The 13,681-nt window shown below is 48.6% G+C and overlaps 5 protein-coding genes across 7 annotated transcripts; 3 read left to right on the plus strand and 2 right to left on the minus strand.

Annotated features, from left to right (window-relative positions):
• Positions 1–50: 50 nt before the first annotated feature.
• On the plus strand, positions 51–7,880 carry Sptz (zinc finger FYVE-type containing 26 spastizin). Its single transcript, XM_017234980.3, has 7 exons — positions 51–518; positions 581–2,374; positions 2,427–5,375; positions 5,435–5,693; positions 5,758–6,827; positions 6,904–7,031; positions 7,091–7,880. The coding sequence occupies exons 1-7, from the start codon at positions 444–446 to the stop codon at positions 7,518–7,520; spliced, it is 6,705 nt and encodes a 2,234-aa protein (XP_017090469.2). The 5' UTR covers positions 51–443; the 3' UTR covers positions 7,521–7,880.
• A 64-nt stretch (positions 7,881–7,944) lies between these two features.
• Positions 7,945–8,705, plus strand: Dtd (D-aminoacyl-tRNA deacylase). 2 transcript variants are annotated; one of them, XM_017234877.3, is made up of 4 exons: positions 7,945–8,076; positions 8,133–8,223; positions 8,289–8,521; positions 8,580–8,705. In XM_017234877.3, exons 1-4 carry the CDS (start codon positions 8,034–8,036, stop codon positions 8,687–8,689), a joined length of 477 nt encoding a protein of 158 aa, XP_017090366.2. In that variant the 5' UTR covers positions 7,945–8,033; the 3' UTR covers positions 8,690–8,705. The 2 variants fall into 2 exon arrangements, with proteins under 2 accessions (XP_017090366.2, XP_070136975.1); XM_070280874.1 differs by lacking the exon at positions 8,580–8,705 and having other exon boundaries at positions 8,133–8,227; positions 8,289–8,426.
• A 17-nt stretch (positions 8,706–8,722) lies between these two features.
• Positions 8,723–9,531, minus strand: RpL24-like (ribosomal protein L24-like). The gene is made up of 2 exons (XM_017234876.3): positions 9,361–9,531; positions 8,723–9,290 (listed from the first exon to the last, which is right to left on the minus strand). Exons 1-2 carry the CDS (start codon positions 9,439–9,441, stop codon positions 8,796–8,798), a joined length of 576 nt encoding a protein of 191 aa, XP_017090365.2. The 5' UTR covers positions 9,442–9,531; the 3' UTR covers positions 8,723–8,795.
• A 247-nt stretch (positions 9,532–9,778) lies between these two features.
• On the plus strand, positions 9,779–11,625 carry LOC108121009 (apyrase). 2 transcript variants are annotated; one of them, XM_070280873.1, is made up of 3 exons: positions 9,779–9,923; positions 9,974–11,018; positions 11,072–11,625. In XM_070280873.1, the coding sequence occupies exons 2-3, from the start codon at positions 10,048–10,050 to the stop codon at positions 11,367–11,369; spliced, it is 1,269 nt and encodes a 422-aa protein (XP_070136974.1). In that variant the 5' UTR covers positions 9,779–9,923; positions 9,974–10,047; the 3' UTR covers positions 11,370–11,625. The 2 variants fall into 2 exon arrangements, with proteins under 2 accessions (XP_070136974.1, XP_017090393.1); XM_017234904.3 differs by having other exon boundaries at positions 9,816–11,018.
• On the minus strand, positions 11,562–13,680 carry Exd2 (Exonuclease 3'-5' domain-containing 2). The gene is made up of 3 exons (XM_017234901.3): positions 13,375–13,680; positions 12,184–13,320; positions 11,562–12,047 (listed from the first exon to the last, which is right to left on the minus strand). The coding sequence occupies exons 1-3, from the start codon at positions 13,590–13,592 to the stop codon at positions 11,639–11,641; spliced, it is 1,764 nt and encodes a 587-aa protein (XP_017090390.2). The 5' UTR covers positions 13,593–13,680; the 3' UTR covers positions 11,562–11,638.
• Position 13,681: the final 1 nt, after the last annotated feature.

Consider the following 13,681-nt stretch of genomic DNA (forward strand, 5'->3'; position numbering starts at 1 on the left):
GTGGAGCGGTTACCAGCTTTAGCCGTTACAGCAAGTTGGCACCCCCGCTATATCGGCGCACACAAACATATGTAAGTGCAACATCTAGTCTTTGTTATTGAATTTGCGTTCGAAGATCGGCGGAGCCGGACTATTTGATCGACTCCAGCCTGACCGGAGATAATATGCGGGTGTCGCTTATCACTTACCATTGGAGAACTGAAGCTGAAGCCCGAACAGCTGCTCTGCGGACGAAAACAAAAGCAGCAGCAGAAAGTAAAACAGAAGCTACAAACAATAGCCCCAGATAGAAGCGAAATCCGCAATCAGCAGTGAATGCCGAGCATTGATCACGGCATATGAGACCCACTTAGAAGTCAGGAGGCCGAACAATGAACCATACGTTGTAGAACCGTAGAAAACACCAGAGTTGTGAAGTCGCTAGGAGCAACAGGTGACCGAAGATGTCTCAACCAGAGGACCAGAATGTTCGTCAGCTGCTAGATTTGCTGCCCAAGGACCAAAGAAAAGTTTTCGAGGTGGGTTCAACACTTAAATTTAAATTAAAGCTGACTATAAACTAAATTAACCGAATTTTCAGAACTTCATAGAGTGGTTAGATGGCACGATCAAAGGAGCGGCTCATTCCCACCAGACCGAAGTCCAATCAGTACTCCAGGCATTCCCTTATCCCTCCCTGCAGTTGCTAAAGCTTCTCTACGATCGTTCCAAGTTGCACATTGGACACATCATCAGCTTTGTGCTGCGTCAATTGCTAGATGAAGAAGTCTCATCCCCAAGAGCCCTTTGTGTACTGGCTAACTTCCCTGGAAGCATATTGGAGGCGGCCACGCTGCGGAACAAACTGATGACGCGTCTGGCGAGTGATTCACCCAACAATGAGCATCTGATGCTGGCTCTATTGGCGCGAAATGAGGGCGAACTTTTGGAAGAACTACTACGGGAACAGGAGCTAGCTATGAGAAGGCAGTTTTGTGAGGTGGCACCATCCAGACAACTGGTTCTATGGCTGGCCCTTAGTCAGAGAGAGCACTTTGTGGCCAGCTTGTGTCAGCACCTCAAGGACTTTGAGTGCTTTCAAGATCGCACATTGAGAAATACTCTGTTAATCCTGCGGCTAGCCAATGAGTTTGCTTTGGGCACCCAAACCATTGATGAACTTGGCTGCCTGGATAAGAGCCTGGCGGAGTTTGATATGACTGCTGTCCCAGAAGAGCTGAGAAAAGTGCAGCAGTTTTTCTATGCAGACTTTCAACGCTTATCCACGCTGCTTAATTTTCTTAGGCCGCGGGACATAAGCAAAACCCTCAAAGTTGACTCATTATTACGGTCACCAAGCGTGCTATCATTGATACATGACCAAGGGATCACCTGTGATCCTCAGGATCTACTCCGACTGCTGGCGGAAACTCACAAGTGGCAGTTGCAGACACCTGCTTTGAAGAACTTCTATCAGCAGGATATGGAGATCCTTAGCTATTATACAACCCTCTGTCACGTATACGATGTAGTCCTTGAGCAGGGTGAGCAAAACTGCAAGGCAAAGATGGGCCAAATGTCGGTTCAGCTAAGACAAATACATCAATTGGGAACCTTGTGCTCGCTGCTAGAGGATATCTTTCTCCTGGTCTTTCTACGTTGGGAACAACTGGAGCAGAACCCGCAAAAGCGAAGGGAGGACGAGGACGACGATGAGGAGGATGACGATGAGCAGTATGTGGATGATGATGTTGCCAGTCCACCACGACCAACCGCCCCACTGACTCAACGATCCAGATACGGGTTCATCATTCGATCCCCTTCCCTAGAGGCGCTATTCACATTCCTTAAGATTTTTGTCACAAAGAAGTTGCACTCCCAGGAATTTAAATGCGCTACGGAGCATCAGCAACGTTTCCAGCGCTTGGTTGAAGCCATAAGCGAGGCCCTTTGGAAGCTGGGAGTGCTCCAGAAGATCGATCAATCGCTAGATAAGGTGTCGCCGTCGCTTACCTGTATTCTGGAGCCGGAGCAGCTTCTTCAGCTGGTGCAGCTCCACAGCACTGCCAAAGAGAAGGCCTCCAGTGACGATGAGAGCCGTGAACGCAGCAACCACGCATCAAGCTTGAATCGGAGAAAGGCCAAGAAGCAACGTCGTGCTGTAAGCTTCAGCGGAGCAGCTACGCCGAAGCCCTCCGCAGATGGAGGCCCCAGTATCGATCAGTGCCGGGCCCGAGCCCAACACTTTCTTTGCCCTGGTGGCAATCGAAAGAATTCGTGTGTCACTCCGGCCAGTAAACGATGCATTATTCCCAAGATGCTCAGCACTCCGGAGCAACTGGCCATCATGGCTTTGGCCCTTAAGAATTTCAACGATGTCAAGCAGATCATCGAGGTGAGCGGATTTATTATTTGTCATATTACGTTTTATAATCCATCGTTTCCAGACCTTTCATCTGGAGCAGAGCCAGCTGAGCCGGGAATTGCAGTTCATGGAGCAGCAGCAGCAGGTCAAGCGAAAGCTAGCCAAGATCTACTCCAACTACCAGGCTCTTGAGGCCCAGCAGCCAAACTCCGGAGAGACCACAGTGGAGCAAATCAAGGGTGTGGCGGCCAAAGGATTTGAGCTATCGAAGATCATTAGCGTGGTGGACAACTTTGCTCAGGCCCAGCGGCTACACCAGAGTCCTGAGCTTAAGGAGCTCATTCAGAAGCACAGTGGGCAACATGGATTCTTACAACAGTTCGAGGAACGCAATCTAAACGCCCTAATGATTTGCGATTTGATTATAAACCTTGGCTTCAACCGGGAAATCACCAGCAACCTACTTTTGGTCATTCGACGTCAGCAACAGCAGAGGATCCCCAGCGATGAATCGAATGGCTCCCCGGTTTCCTCGGAGATTGGAGCCATGAATCTCCTGCAGAATCTTTGCGAATGTATGCGCCTGTTGGAGCGATCCGGTCAGCAACCTGCTCTTAACCAGATGCTCTCCCTCCAAAGCTATCCTCTTCGGCCGGCTGTTTTGGCTTTACAGCTCCAGCGGGAGACTGCTTTCGAAGTAATCTACGGAAAGCAACCAATGGAATATGCCCATGGTGAAGAGCTCAGAGCGAACGCCGGACAGTTCCAGCAGCTACGCTCCAGGCACAACTACTATGCCAGATTTTGTAACTATGTGCATCAGCTGGCTCGTCTCTTGCAGCTCAGAGATCCCAATGTGGAGTACCACACAACGCAGCTCTTGAAAAACGATCCTTACGAAGTCATCGGGGAACTTATCTACGAGTGCGGAATAACGCCACTGGAGATTGAGGCTAGTGTGGCAGCACTGCATCTGAATTTGGTTCATGTGATCGCCCTTAACATATGTCCGCAACTGGGCGAAGAAACAACAGGAAGATCTCCACGTATAGTAGCAGCCCAGAAGCAGGAATCCATCCAAAACTATATTGCCCAGCACAATCAACTATTGGCCCAACTCCTGTGGGCTGTGCAACATGGTGATCTTCCGACTGGAGAAGAAGGATTGGACTTCACCTACCTCGGTAACTTGATGCAGCTGCCGGAGGTGGAAGTCCAGTCTGCCATGGACAACGGCAACAGAGTCTTGGCCGCCCTGAAAGCCTATAAGTTGGAAAGTTCTAGTTTGGAGAAGCTAGTGCCCAATCGAGAGCTTTTGCTGCAAATCCTCCTGCTAGGAACATGTGGACCAACTGAATCTCCGGAGCAGTTAAAGCGTCTAATAGACCGTTACATTGAAGAACTTATCGAACAGGACCCACGTAACATCCAACTGGTGGTGCATATGGGTGATCTTGGCAAGCGGGCTCACCTTTTGAAGGAGCACTTCACCCGCATTTCTAGCAGCCAGTTGGCCAAGGAGCTGATCGAGCGTTCGTTGCAGCATCGCCTGGCGGGTACGGCAATCCCACCGTTCCTACGCTCCCAGCTGGAGCACACCCTCTCCGATATAACCATATATGCCAGGGTATCGGCTCTCCTCCAGTTCGAGAGCTGGCCGCAGGCGTACGATTTTGGCCGCCAGACCCCAAATGTGATCTTCGAGCAGTTGCTGCAGCGGCGACGATTCAAACTGTGTTTGGAGTGGAGCCGAGTGGTGTTGCTTGCCAAATCTGAAGGGCAGCAGCGAGTCTGCCTGCTTACCCTACTGGATGCACTTCTGGAGCTTCAGGACGGCGAGGAGGTTGACGAGTCGCTGCTGGCAATTGTGGAAATGTTTCCGGCCAGTTCTTTGGTTAACTTCTTGGACACTCATAAGGATAAGTTCAGGTCCCTTTCGCTGCTCCAATGGGTCATCGATTACTTGGAGAGCCATGCCCGAGATCCTCGTTTGTACCGGAACTATCAGCTCTCCCTGGAAATGTTGCGCCAGATGGATGTCAGTGAACGTCCACATTTCTGGAAGTTGCTTCGGCATCCTCTACTCATCGTGGAACAGCTGGTGATGAACGCCCGATTCGAGCTGCTGGGCAAGCTGTTGGATGCCTGTCGGGTCAAGTTACAGAAGGAGAAACCCTTGGGACCGTGTCCGTACTGTTTTGAGAAGCGTGGTCACATCTACGATGTCCAACCAGGAGGTACTCCCTCCAAAATACGGTTTCAACTGGGACAAACCACATCGGAGGCTTTTATTCTTCTGAATTTCAACTCCTACCAACAGGATCACTTTGTGGGTCAGGAGTGCCTGGATCTGTTGCTACGAATTTACGCTAGCAAGGCCTTGGACTACAATGTGGCCAATGTACGGGCTCCTTCCGAGCCCAGCTCTTTGGGGACGGATGTGCAAAATTCGCTGGACTCGTTGTGCGGTGCCTTTGTGATGCCCAAGCATGCCCCCACCCGTCAGCAGTGGACCCGGGACGAAGAAGCCACCCACTGCATGTGTTGCAGAAGAGCAGCTTTCACCATGCTTATGCGTCGCCACCACTGTCGCCGATGCGGACGAGTGGTGTGCTATACTTGCTCCACCCATCGGATGCGCATCCCGGAGCTGTACGATGAGCTGGAGGTGCGCATCTGCAATGATTGCGCCAGCTGCTTGGCACCCAAGGGCCAATATGATGGGTCTTCCAGTGAAAGGAGCATCACTACCGGTTCAGGATCAGGATCTTCAGGGCAGGGTGAAAGTAGCAAGTGGCGGCTTAGCGGGATCATCACACACGATAAGCTCTTGCGCGAAGAGTTCTCCTACGAGCATGCCCCCAGTGTGGCGCTGAGTTTGTCCATTCTGAAAAATCACCACGAGCAGCGGAGTTGTGTGGAGCTGCTGCTGTTCCACTGTCGCAAGCTTGAGAAGTTGATTGACCCGAATCCAGAGGTGGACTATGGCCTGGTGGCCAAGATGATCAACTGTCTGTCCTTTGCAGCCAAGGTTCGTAAGAGCATTAGGAGCAACATCCATGTAATCTGCAATTTCCAAACCTTTTTTAGGTCCGTGGAGCACCTGCAGAGTTTGAAAACATTCGTGAACATTCGGAAATCATTATGGCAGTGGGTCATCAGGGTTGCGAATCCCTCATTCCGGCCGGACCACTTTCTGATCAGAATCTACGTAAATTGGCTGACGCCCTCGTCGAGGCTGAGCACTGGACCCTAGCCCTGGAAGTGCACCTTAAGTTTGGATTCGCCACCACGGGTGTGATGGCGGCCCACGGACTGGCCTGTCTTCGTGCTGGCTGCTATGAAGCTGGTAATTCTCTCCACATTTCTAACTCTCCAAAATATTTTATATCCTTTTCTTTTTGAATCATTAGCCAGGGAGAAGTTCTCCCACTGCATGACTCGTCTCTCCAGCGAGCAACTTAATAGTATCATTTACAAGAGCATGTTTGGAGCGGGTACCCAGGAAGCCTTGCTCTTGCCTAGAAAGCGTCCACAACGAGGACCAGCTTTGCTCCGGGAAATCCTGCAACTAATAGCTGCTATGCCGCAATCCCAACCACAGCCCGAGACGCTCCAGCGGGCCTCGCTGATTCGAAGTTCCAATTCCTCACTCGTCTCGCTTTTCTCGCGAAGAAGAGAGCCTTACGTGCAGCAGCGACCGCTCCAGGAGCCGGCTTTAAATGTAATGAATGTTCTGGCCGGTCTCAAAAACATTACCAAAGGAAACTATGGAGCTTGGACTACTCCTCTCGAGGAAAATCGCAGACAGGAGCGGGGCTTCGAGGAATCCCTCCACTATGTGCTCACCTATGGCAGCCATGGCGATATCCTCGCCTTCTTGCTTGGACGCAATGAGCTTCGGGCAGCATTGCGCTATTGGAAGCACCAACAGTTGGACGCGGATCTGTTTATCCAGCACATCTTCCAGCCTCAACTAGAAAGCGGCTCACTTCCCCATTTGGTAGATGAACTGCAGCAACTCGACGATGCTCAGTTGAACGCATGGCGATTACCGCTCTTGCAAACCTGTCGCCACCTGGAGCAGCATCAGCAGCTTAACTCCCTGTATCAGCTGCAACTCCTCCTGAAGGATCCGATTCGGGCTAGCATGACCTGCGTCAAATTTTACCCACTGCAATGCGAGAACTTCCAGAAGTTGCACGCCAACGCCCAGCACCTGCTCTCAGCTCAGATGCACCTGCAGGGCGAACTGGACCTGGCCGAGTGGGAGCTTCTGCAGCGGCAGCAGGGACGACGCGGTAGCATAGCCAGTTTTGCCAGTGTTCGAGGCGCCTGCTTCGCCATGCAAATGGATGCTAGAGCGCTCAATGGACACATCAACACCATCCGCCGACAAATGGAGGTGGCCAAGTTTCTAGCACTCTGCGAACGCGAGCAACCGCCCGATGAGCCACTTCGGACTCTACAAGCTCTCAAGCAGGTACTATAACAAGGTTATCCAAAGTTTATATAGAACAAGATATATTTCTTACGTATTTATTGTCCTTTCTATGTAGATACGTCTGGAATCCAACAGAGCCACTCTTCCCACGCTGTTTGAAGGAGCCTCGGATCGCATTCAAATATGTATCCTGATTTTGCTGTGTGGTAAAAATATTGAGGAAGGTTTTGGCCTGGCATACGGGTAAGGTGGAATAATATATTATATGTAAGATTATGCTAATAAATGCTAATATTTTCCAGAATTATACAAGACTACAAGTTGGCCACAATAAAAGTGTTCGGAGCCACCGCCAAATATCTAGCTCGCAATAAACGTCTGACGGAGGTTGAGCGTCTGGTGGCGTGCATTGGCAGCAATAATGGCGGTTCCATTTCCACCGAAACCGATGAGATTCTCTCGACTGCCGTCAACGCCGCTGTCCATAGCAATGCACCAGAAACCAATCAAATTCTCGATCGGCTGATCCAGCGCATCGGAAGTGTGGAGCTGCGCATATCCTCGTACATATACATCGGTCAACTTAAGGCCGCCTATATGCTAGCCAACATGCATGGACGCTTGGACGACGTCAAGCGCATTCAGCGCCAGGCTGAGCTCACCGGTCAAGTGGCCATAAAGAAGCTGTGCGAGAAGAAGCTCAAGTTCAGCGCCTCTCTAACGCCTATGTGATATTTCAAACCCTCGGGCCAAACCCATTTTATACAATTATATTGCATAGGACTTTTAAAGGTTTTCCGATAATGGTGGTACAAAAAATGGCATCGAATTTTAGGATTATTATAATATTACCACTATAGACGGTCCTTTGAAAGTCCCACGTATTTTATGTCTGGGCTAGGATAGGAAATTCGTTTTTAGAAACTAAAACTTTTGTAGATCAATTTTAACCTTCCAAAGGGCCAGCAAGTATTCTACCCTCTCGAGCTCAAAGACTCCCAACTAACCAAATTATATTATTGATTGTACTGTATTATTTTAATGTTATCAATGTTTATATATATTAAATATACTGTTATATGTTTATTATAATACCTGTGGTTTAAAATCGTAAATCCTAAAAGCTTTGGCGGGTTTATTTGAATTTTGGGTACTAGTTCTAGTTGTGTCGCGTAGCTTACAACACTGTTTTACATGCGGCATCTCCTTAATACATTTTGATATTAAAATTAAATAAACAGGGCCATGAGGGCTGTTATACAAAGAGTTAAGGCCGCCAAGGTGACGGGTATGTATATCATTACCAATTTTCGGGTCATGCCTTCATCAATCTTCTAATCCAAGTGCTGGATGATCTGATCTCCTCCATCGGACCTGGTTTGTGTGTTCTGGTGGGAATTAAGGCTAGCGACACCCTCACCGATGTGGATTATCTGTAGGTAATTCCAACCGTAGGCTAATCCTAATACCCCATTTATGATAAACTCATCATTTCTCAAGGGTCCGGAAAATTTTGGCCCTGCGTTTGTTTGAAGAAAATGAAAAGAGATGGCAAAAGTCCGTCAAAGACCTAAACCTGGAGATTCTATGTGTGTCCCAGTTTACATTATACCACCGACTCAAGGGTAATAAACCAGATTTCTCGGCAGCCATGAAAGGTGAAGAGGCCCAGCAACTGTACAATCAATTCCTGGAACGCCTGGGTAAATCCTACGACCCCATCAAGATAAAAGGTAACAAAACTTGCCCTTTTCTTTATGCATTTATAAACTAAATATATTTCTTAATCAGATGGAAAATTTGGAGCGTACATGCAGGTGCATATAGAAAACGACGGACCCGTGACCATAAATTTGGAATCTCCTGACCAAAATCAGGGCGATGAAGGAGTGGAAAAGTGATTTGTACGATTTATAAACAAGGAAAAGCACATATCTATATACCACGGGGTTTTTATTACATGTATTTTAATCAGGTGACTTAAAACTAACTTCAGTATGCGGGTACTTAGGCTTCTAACATCTCCAGATCTTCGATTCCCATGCCTTCCTCGAGCCTCTTTTCTAGCTCGCGAGCATCCACATAGGTGATCTTTTCCTCGGGCAGATCCTCCTCCATGAGGGCGGCTTCCTCGGCCGCCTCCTTGGCGCGACGCTCCTTGAGACCAGCGGCCGGGGAACGAATAAGAGACATGTTGCGCTGTACGTCCTTAACGTCCATCTGGATCTCGATCTCGCGACCCTTACGCAGGCGCTCCATAACGAAGTGGTTCTGGCGACGCTCCTTAATTTCGGTCACCTTCTTGATGGCTTCCAAGGCCTTCTGCCAGGTTTCACGGCTGTATTTGATTGGCACATTACGGCGCTTCTCGAACTCGAAACTGGGCTCGATAGCCAACTCCTTTCCGGCAGCCTTGCGATGTGCCTTTGTCCATCCAACCTTGCGGGGGTTCTTCTTCCGCTTGAAGGCCTTATGGCACTTCCCCCGACAGAATTTAAAGATCTACAGTTAAAAGAAGGTAATCAAAATAAACACCCAAACACATGTAAACAGTGCAACAAATCCGACTTACCTTGCAATCATTTCGAACAAAATTCACCCCGTGGCCTGGGTATATTTTGCTAGAGCAAAAATAACACGTTTCAATGCGCATTTTCGCAAATTACGTCGAATAATTTGCGAAAAATAACAAAACGCAGGCAGCAAGCACGTGTGCTGCTGAAGAAGAAGAACGAGAAAAGTATATCGACAATAAACAGTGCTATGAAACGATTATACAAATATCGATAGTTACGCGATATTATTATTAATTTATTTATACATTTTTATTATTCAAATTTGAGTCTTTTCTTTAAAAAAATCATAAGGAAATTCTAGTGATTTATAATAAATTTTCTAAAATAAAACCCTGTTCCTTTGAAGTTTTTTACTAATAGCAACAAGTGGTTGTCTATCGATGTTAGCATCGCCGTATTTTGAATTTAAACAAGAGGCCTATGTTATCTTTAATTTATATTTATAAATATACACTCTTGTATACCTATTTTATGTAAAATTTTAGGGTGTTTTTAAAATGTCCCGGAAATATATCTCCGCCTGATTCCTCTTGCAAGCAGCTGATGCGACAGCTGATGAGTCTGTATCACGCTGGTCACACTTCTAGCATCTAAACAATATCTTCGCAGACTCGAAAAATTGGACACATCACCTGGGACGCAAATTTGCTGACGTGCGACGAGCGTAGCAGCGCAGCAGCTAGATGCAGAGCTCCGCCTTCGCGTACAGGGAACCCGCAGATCATTCGCCCGCGTCCCGCGCCATGTATATGCGCGACTGGCGCTCGGCCCTGCGTACGCCCACATACCGGATAGGGAACCGGACGGTGCGCTTCAACTACCACTTCGCCTTGCTGATATCCTGCGCACTGGTTCTTGCCCTGCTGTTTTTCTTTGCCCGCCAAGGCTCGCATTCATCCTCCGAAGGCTACTGGCTGCGTCGCAATTTCGCGGATGCTGCCTCTATCAAGTTGGAGAATGTACCGGTGACCCACGTCTACAATTCTACCTATCCTCTAACGCCACCAGTGGTGTTGCGTGGTGGAGTCATTAGTTACCGAATAGCTATCATTGCTGACCTGGACACTAATTCAAAGGTAAACAAAGGCGATGGTAGCACAACGTGGCGAAGTTATCTCAAGAAGGGCTACCTCACTTACACCGTGGCCCGGTCCGAGATACAGATTAGCTGGGATGATGGAGCGCCCACAGCTTTGGAGTCTTCCTTTGCCTTGAAAGGCCGCGGAATGGAGCTCTCCGAACTGGTTACCTTCAACGGTAAACTACTCAGTTTCGACGACCGCACTGGGCTGATATACGAAATAGCGAATGACAAGCCCATACCCTGGGTGATCCTGCTCGACGGTGACGGACACAGCGCCAAGGGCTTTAAATCGGAGTGGGCCACCGTGAAGCAGCAGACGCTGTACGTGGGCTCCATGGGTAAGGAGTGGACTACAAGTGCGGGTGACTTCGAGAACAACAACCCCATGTACGTAAAAGCAATCACAACTGGCGGCGAGGTTCGGTCCCTTAATTGGGTGAACAACTTCAAGCAACTACGCCTGCATTCTCAGCAGATATCCTGGCCGGGCTACATGATTCATGAAAGTGGCGCCTGGTCGGATATCAAGCAGCGCTGGTTTTTCCTGCCTCGACGCTGTTCCAAGGAAAAGTAAGATTTAATTATTCGATTTAAGAGGAAGGTATAACCGAACCCCGTTTCAGGTACAACGAAACAAAGGACGAGCACATGGGCTGCAATGTCCTGATCTCAGCTGACGATAGCTTTACCAATGTGGAAACGGTTAAGCTCGATCCTGAGAACACAGCCCCGACGCATGGATTCTCAAGCTTTAAGTTCCTGCCAGGCACCGATGACTCCATAATTGTGGCCCTCAAGTCTGAGGAATTGAACGGAAAGACGGCCACCTTCATCACAGCTTTTGACACCACTGGCAAGACACTGCTGCCCGAGCTGCGAATCGAGACGGAGTACAAGTACGAGGGATTCGAGTTTATTTAGCCCAACTGGCTAAACCAGGCTTCTCCATACTCCAATTCGCACTAATTCAGGTGCTTCAGATTTAAGCTTGTACATAATGTATTAGTGTTCCATACGGTAAGCTTTATATTTATAGTCGGCTAGGTTAGTCCAGATATGCTCATCTGCCTCGTGACCCGTGACTTCATGTATTTTCTTGTACCATAGCACAAATCAAATTTTAGTTTATGTTTAATGAAATTTAAATACAAAACGTACAAAGCCCGTGGCAAAGTAATTAAGACACTGAATTATCCGATCTTTGGTTTTGCTTCCAATCCGGCCACCAATAGATCGGCTTCGTCCACACGACCCTCATTGGCCCGAACCTCCAAACGGTCTACGTTATGGTTTACGCTCCACAGTTCGGGTAAAAAGCGTGGCTGCATGGTATGTAAGAAATGCTCTCTCCAAAGTCGTTCCAGCTCGACAAGGCCACCAAACTGGTCACGGTATCGCTGGACCACCCGTTCTCCGTGCTGACAGTATTCAGAGTTCGCCACTCGGTAGTCGACTTCGACTGCTTGTCGCAATAGAGCTTCGTTGACCTCTGTAGAGTCTGTGTAAAAATCGAGAAGGGTTTGCTCCATTAATGCTACTTTTGCAGCTGGTATCTTGTCGCCATGATACAGAAGGGCCTTTCCTGCTGAGTGGACGCGTCTGAAAGTATACAGAGAAACATTAACTCAAATATCTAATGAGACTGTACAAGAATGTATCTCATAAACAGATGTTTCGGAAGTGCCACAATGCTGATAAAAAGCAAATATAGCTAATAAATGACTTATATGCTTACTTCAGTTCTGGGTCGTCGTGGTACTTAACCATTCCATCGCAGTGTTTGAATGGAGCATCGCACTGGACGGCAAGTTTATTCTTCACCCGTAAGTCTGAGATGTTACTCAGTTGATGGCAGCTGGGGCAGAGTAGCAACACGTCGTGGGAGGTGTGAGATTTCATTACAACCGGGAAGTGCCTTCTGTACTCTCGAGGGACAACGTTTTTCCGGAGATAGGCATCGCCGTGGCCGCAGACCACACAGCGATTCTCCTTAGGTGTCTGGTAGTACCGACCTACCTCACCCACTGCCCGGCCAGCAGGCTCAAAATTTAGACGCACCGTTAAGGGCTCATCAGAAATACGAGTGCCCAGATTTTGATCCACATACCATGATGCTTTGCGACGATCAATGGTACACAAGAGCTCGCCGTCTGGAGCCTGAAGGAAGCAGTTGTCATAGAACGCCTTGGACTGGGTGACAAGCTGACGATACTGCTGCTTTTTAGGGAGAAATTTCTTCTCTTTATATGGACCTGTCCCGGATCCCGCCTTATTTCGAGTCACTCCGCTGCCAGAAACGCTGAGCGAGAAGCCTTTCGTAAAGTCCACGTCGAGGAAGGGTTCAAACTTCTGTCGCAGACTTTGATCATTCAACTCTCGCCGATCCCAAAAGTGTCTGGGCTCCAGATCTTTGCACAACTTTTGGTATATTGCGACAGCCACCAGGGCATCATTGGCGGCATAGTTCAGTTGAGGTGGCTCCAGCTGCTTCGCCTCCCAGTTGGAGCAGGCCAGTCGCCAGCTCTTGTCCAGCGGATAGTCAAGATGTGTAAACGACAGCTTTCCAAGACCCTCTGGCTTGTGACCCGCCATGACGCACAAAAAGCGTAGGTCAAGTGTACTAGCCACACCCACACCGTAGTCGTGGGATAGCTTCATGGCATCCTCTTGAGGAGCCACACCGACCTTAATAACAGCATCGTCCTCGAGCAACTCTCGCAGATCCTTGGGTATCTGCTTCATATGGCACAAACGGAAGAGGGCACACAATCCTTGGTGGGAGCTTAGTTGAAGCAGGGCCACCGGTCGGCGACTGCCACCCACCGTAATCCATTCGCAGTCGAATCCTAACACCTTGAATTTCTGGCAGTGTCTGAGGGAGGAGCAAGTTAAGATAATTGTAATTACTCATTTTATTAAATCTCACTGTTTCAGTTCTTTGATTATAAGTTGCGTGGCAGGATCCTGGGCGGAGTTGATCACTTCAACCCGCCGGTTCCGTAGAATGTCGCCACGGGGCAAGACCCGCAGCAAGGGTGCAAGCAGCGACTTTCGATGTCGCACCAAAACATAGACTAGGCCAACTCCAGCAGCTACAAGTGCCCATTTTCTTGTGTTGGACGGTCCTCCAGATTCCTTACTCATTGTTTTCGTTTTCCAAAAGCTAAGAAACAGCTGATCACCAGGGCTGGCAGCCTAAATGATCTTAAAATAAAGTAAAACGGACAATCTGG

This window comes from Drosophila bipectinata, chromosome 3R, assembly GCF_030179905.1.
Source record: "Drosophila bipectinata strain 14024-0381.07 chromosome 3R, DbipHiC1v2, whole genome shotgun sequence".
Lineage (NCBI taxonomy): Eukaryota > Metazoa > Arthropoda > Insecta > Diptera > Drosophilidae > Drosophila > Drosophila bipectinata.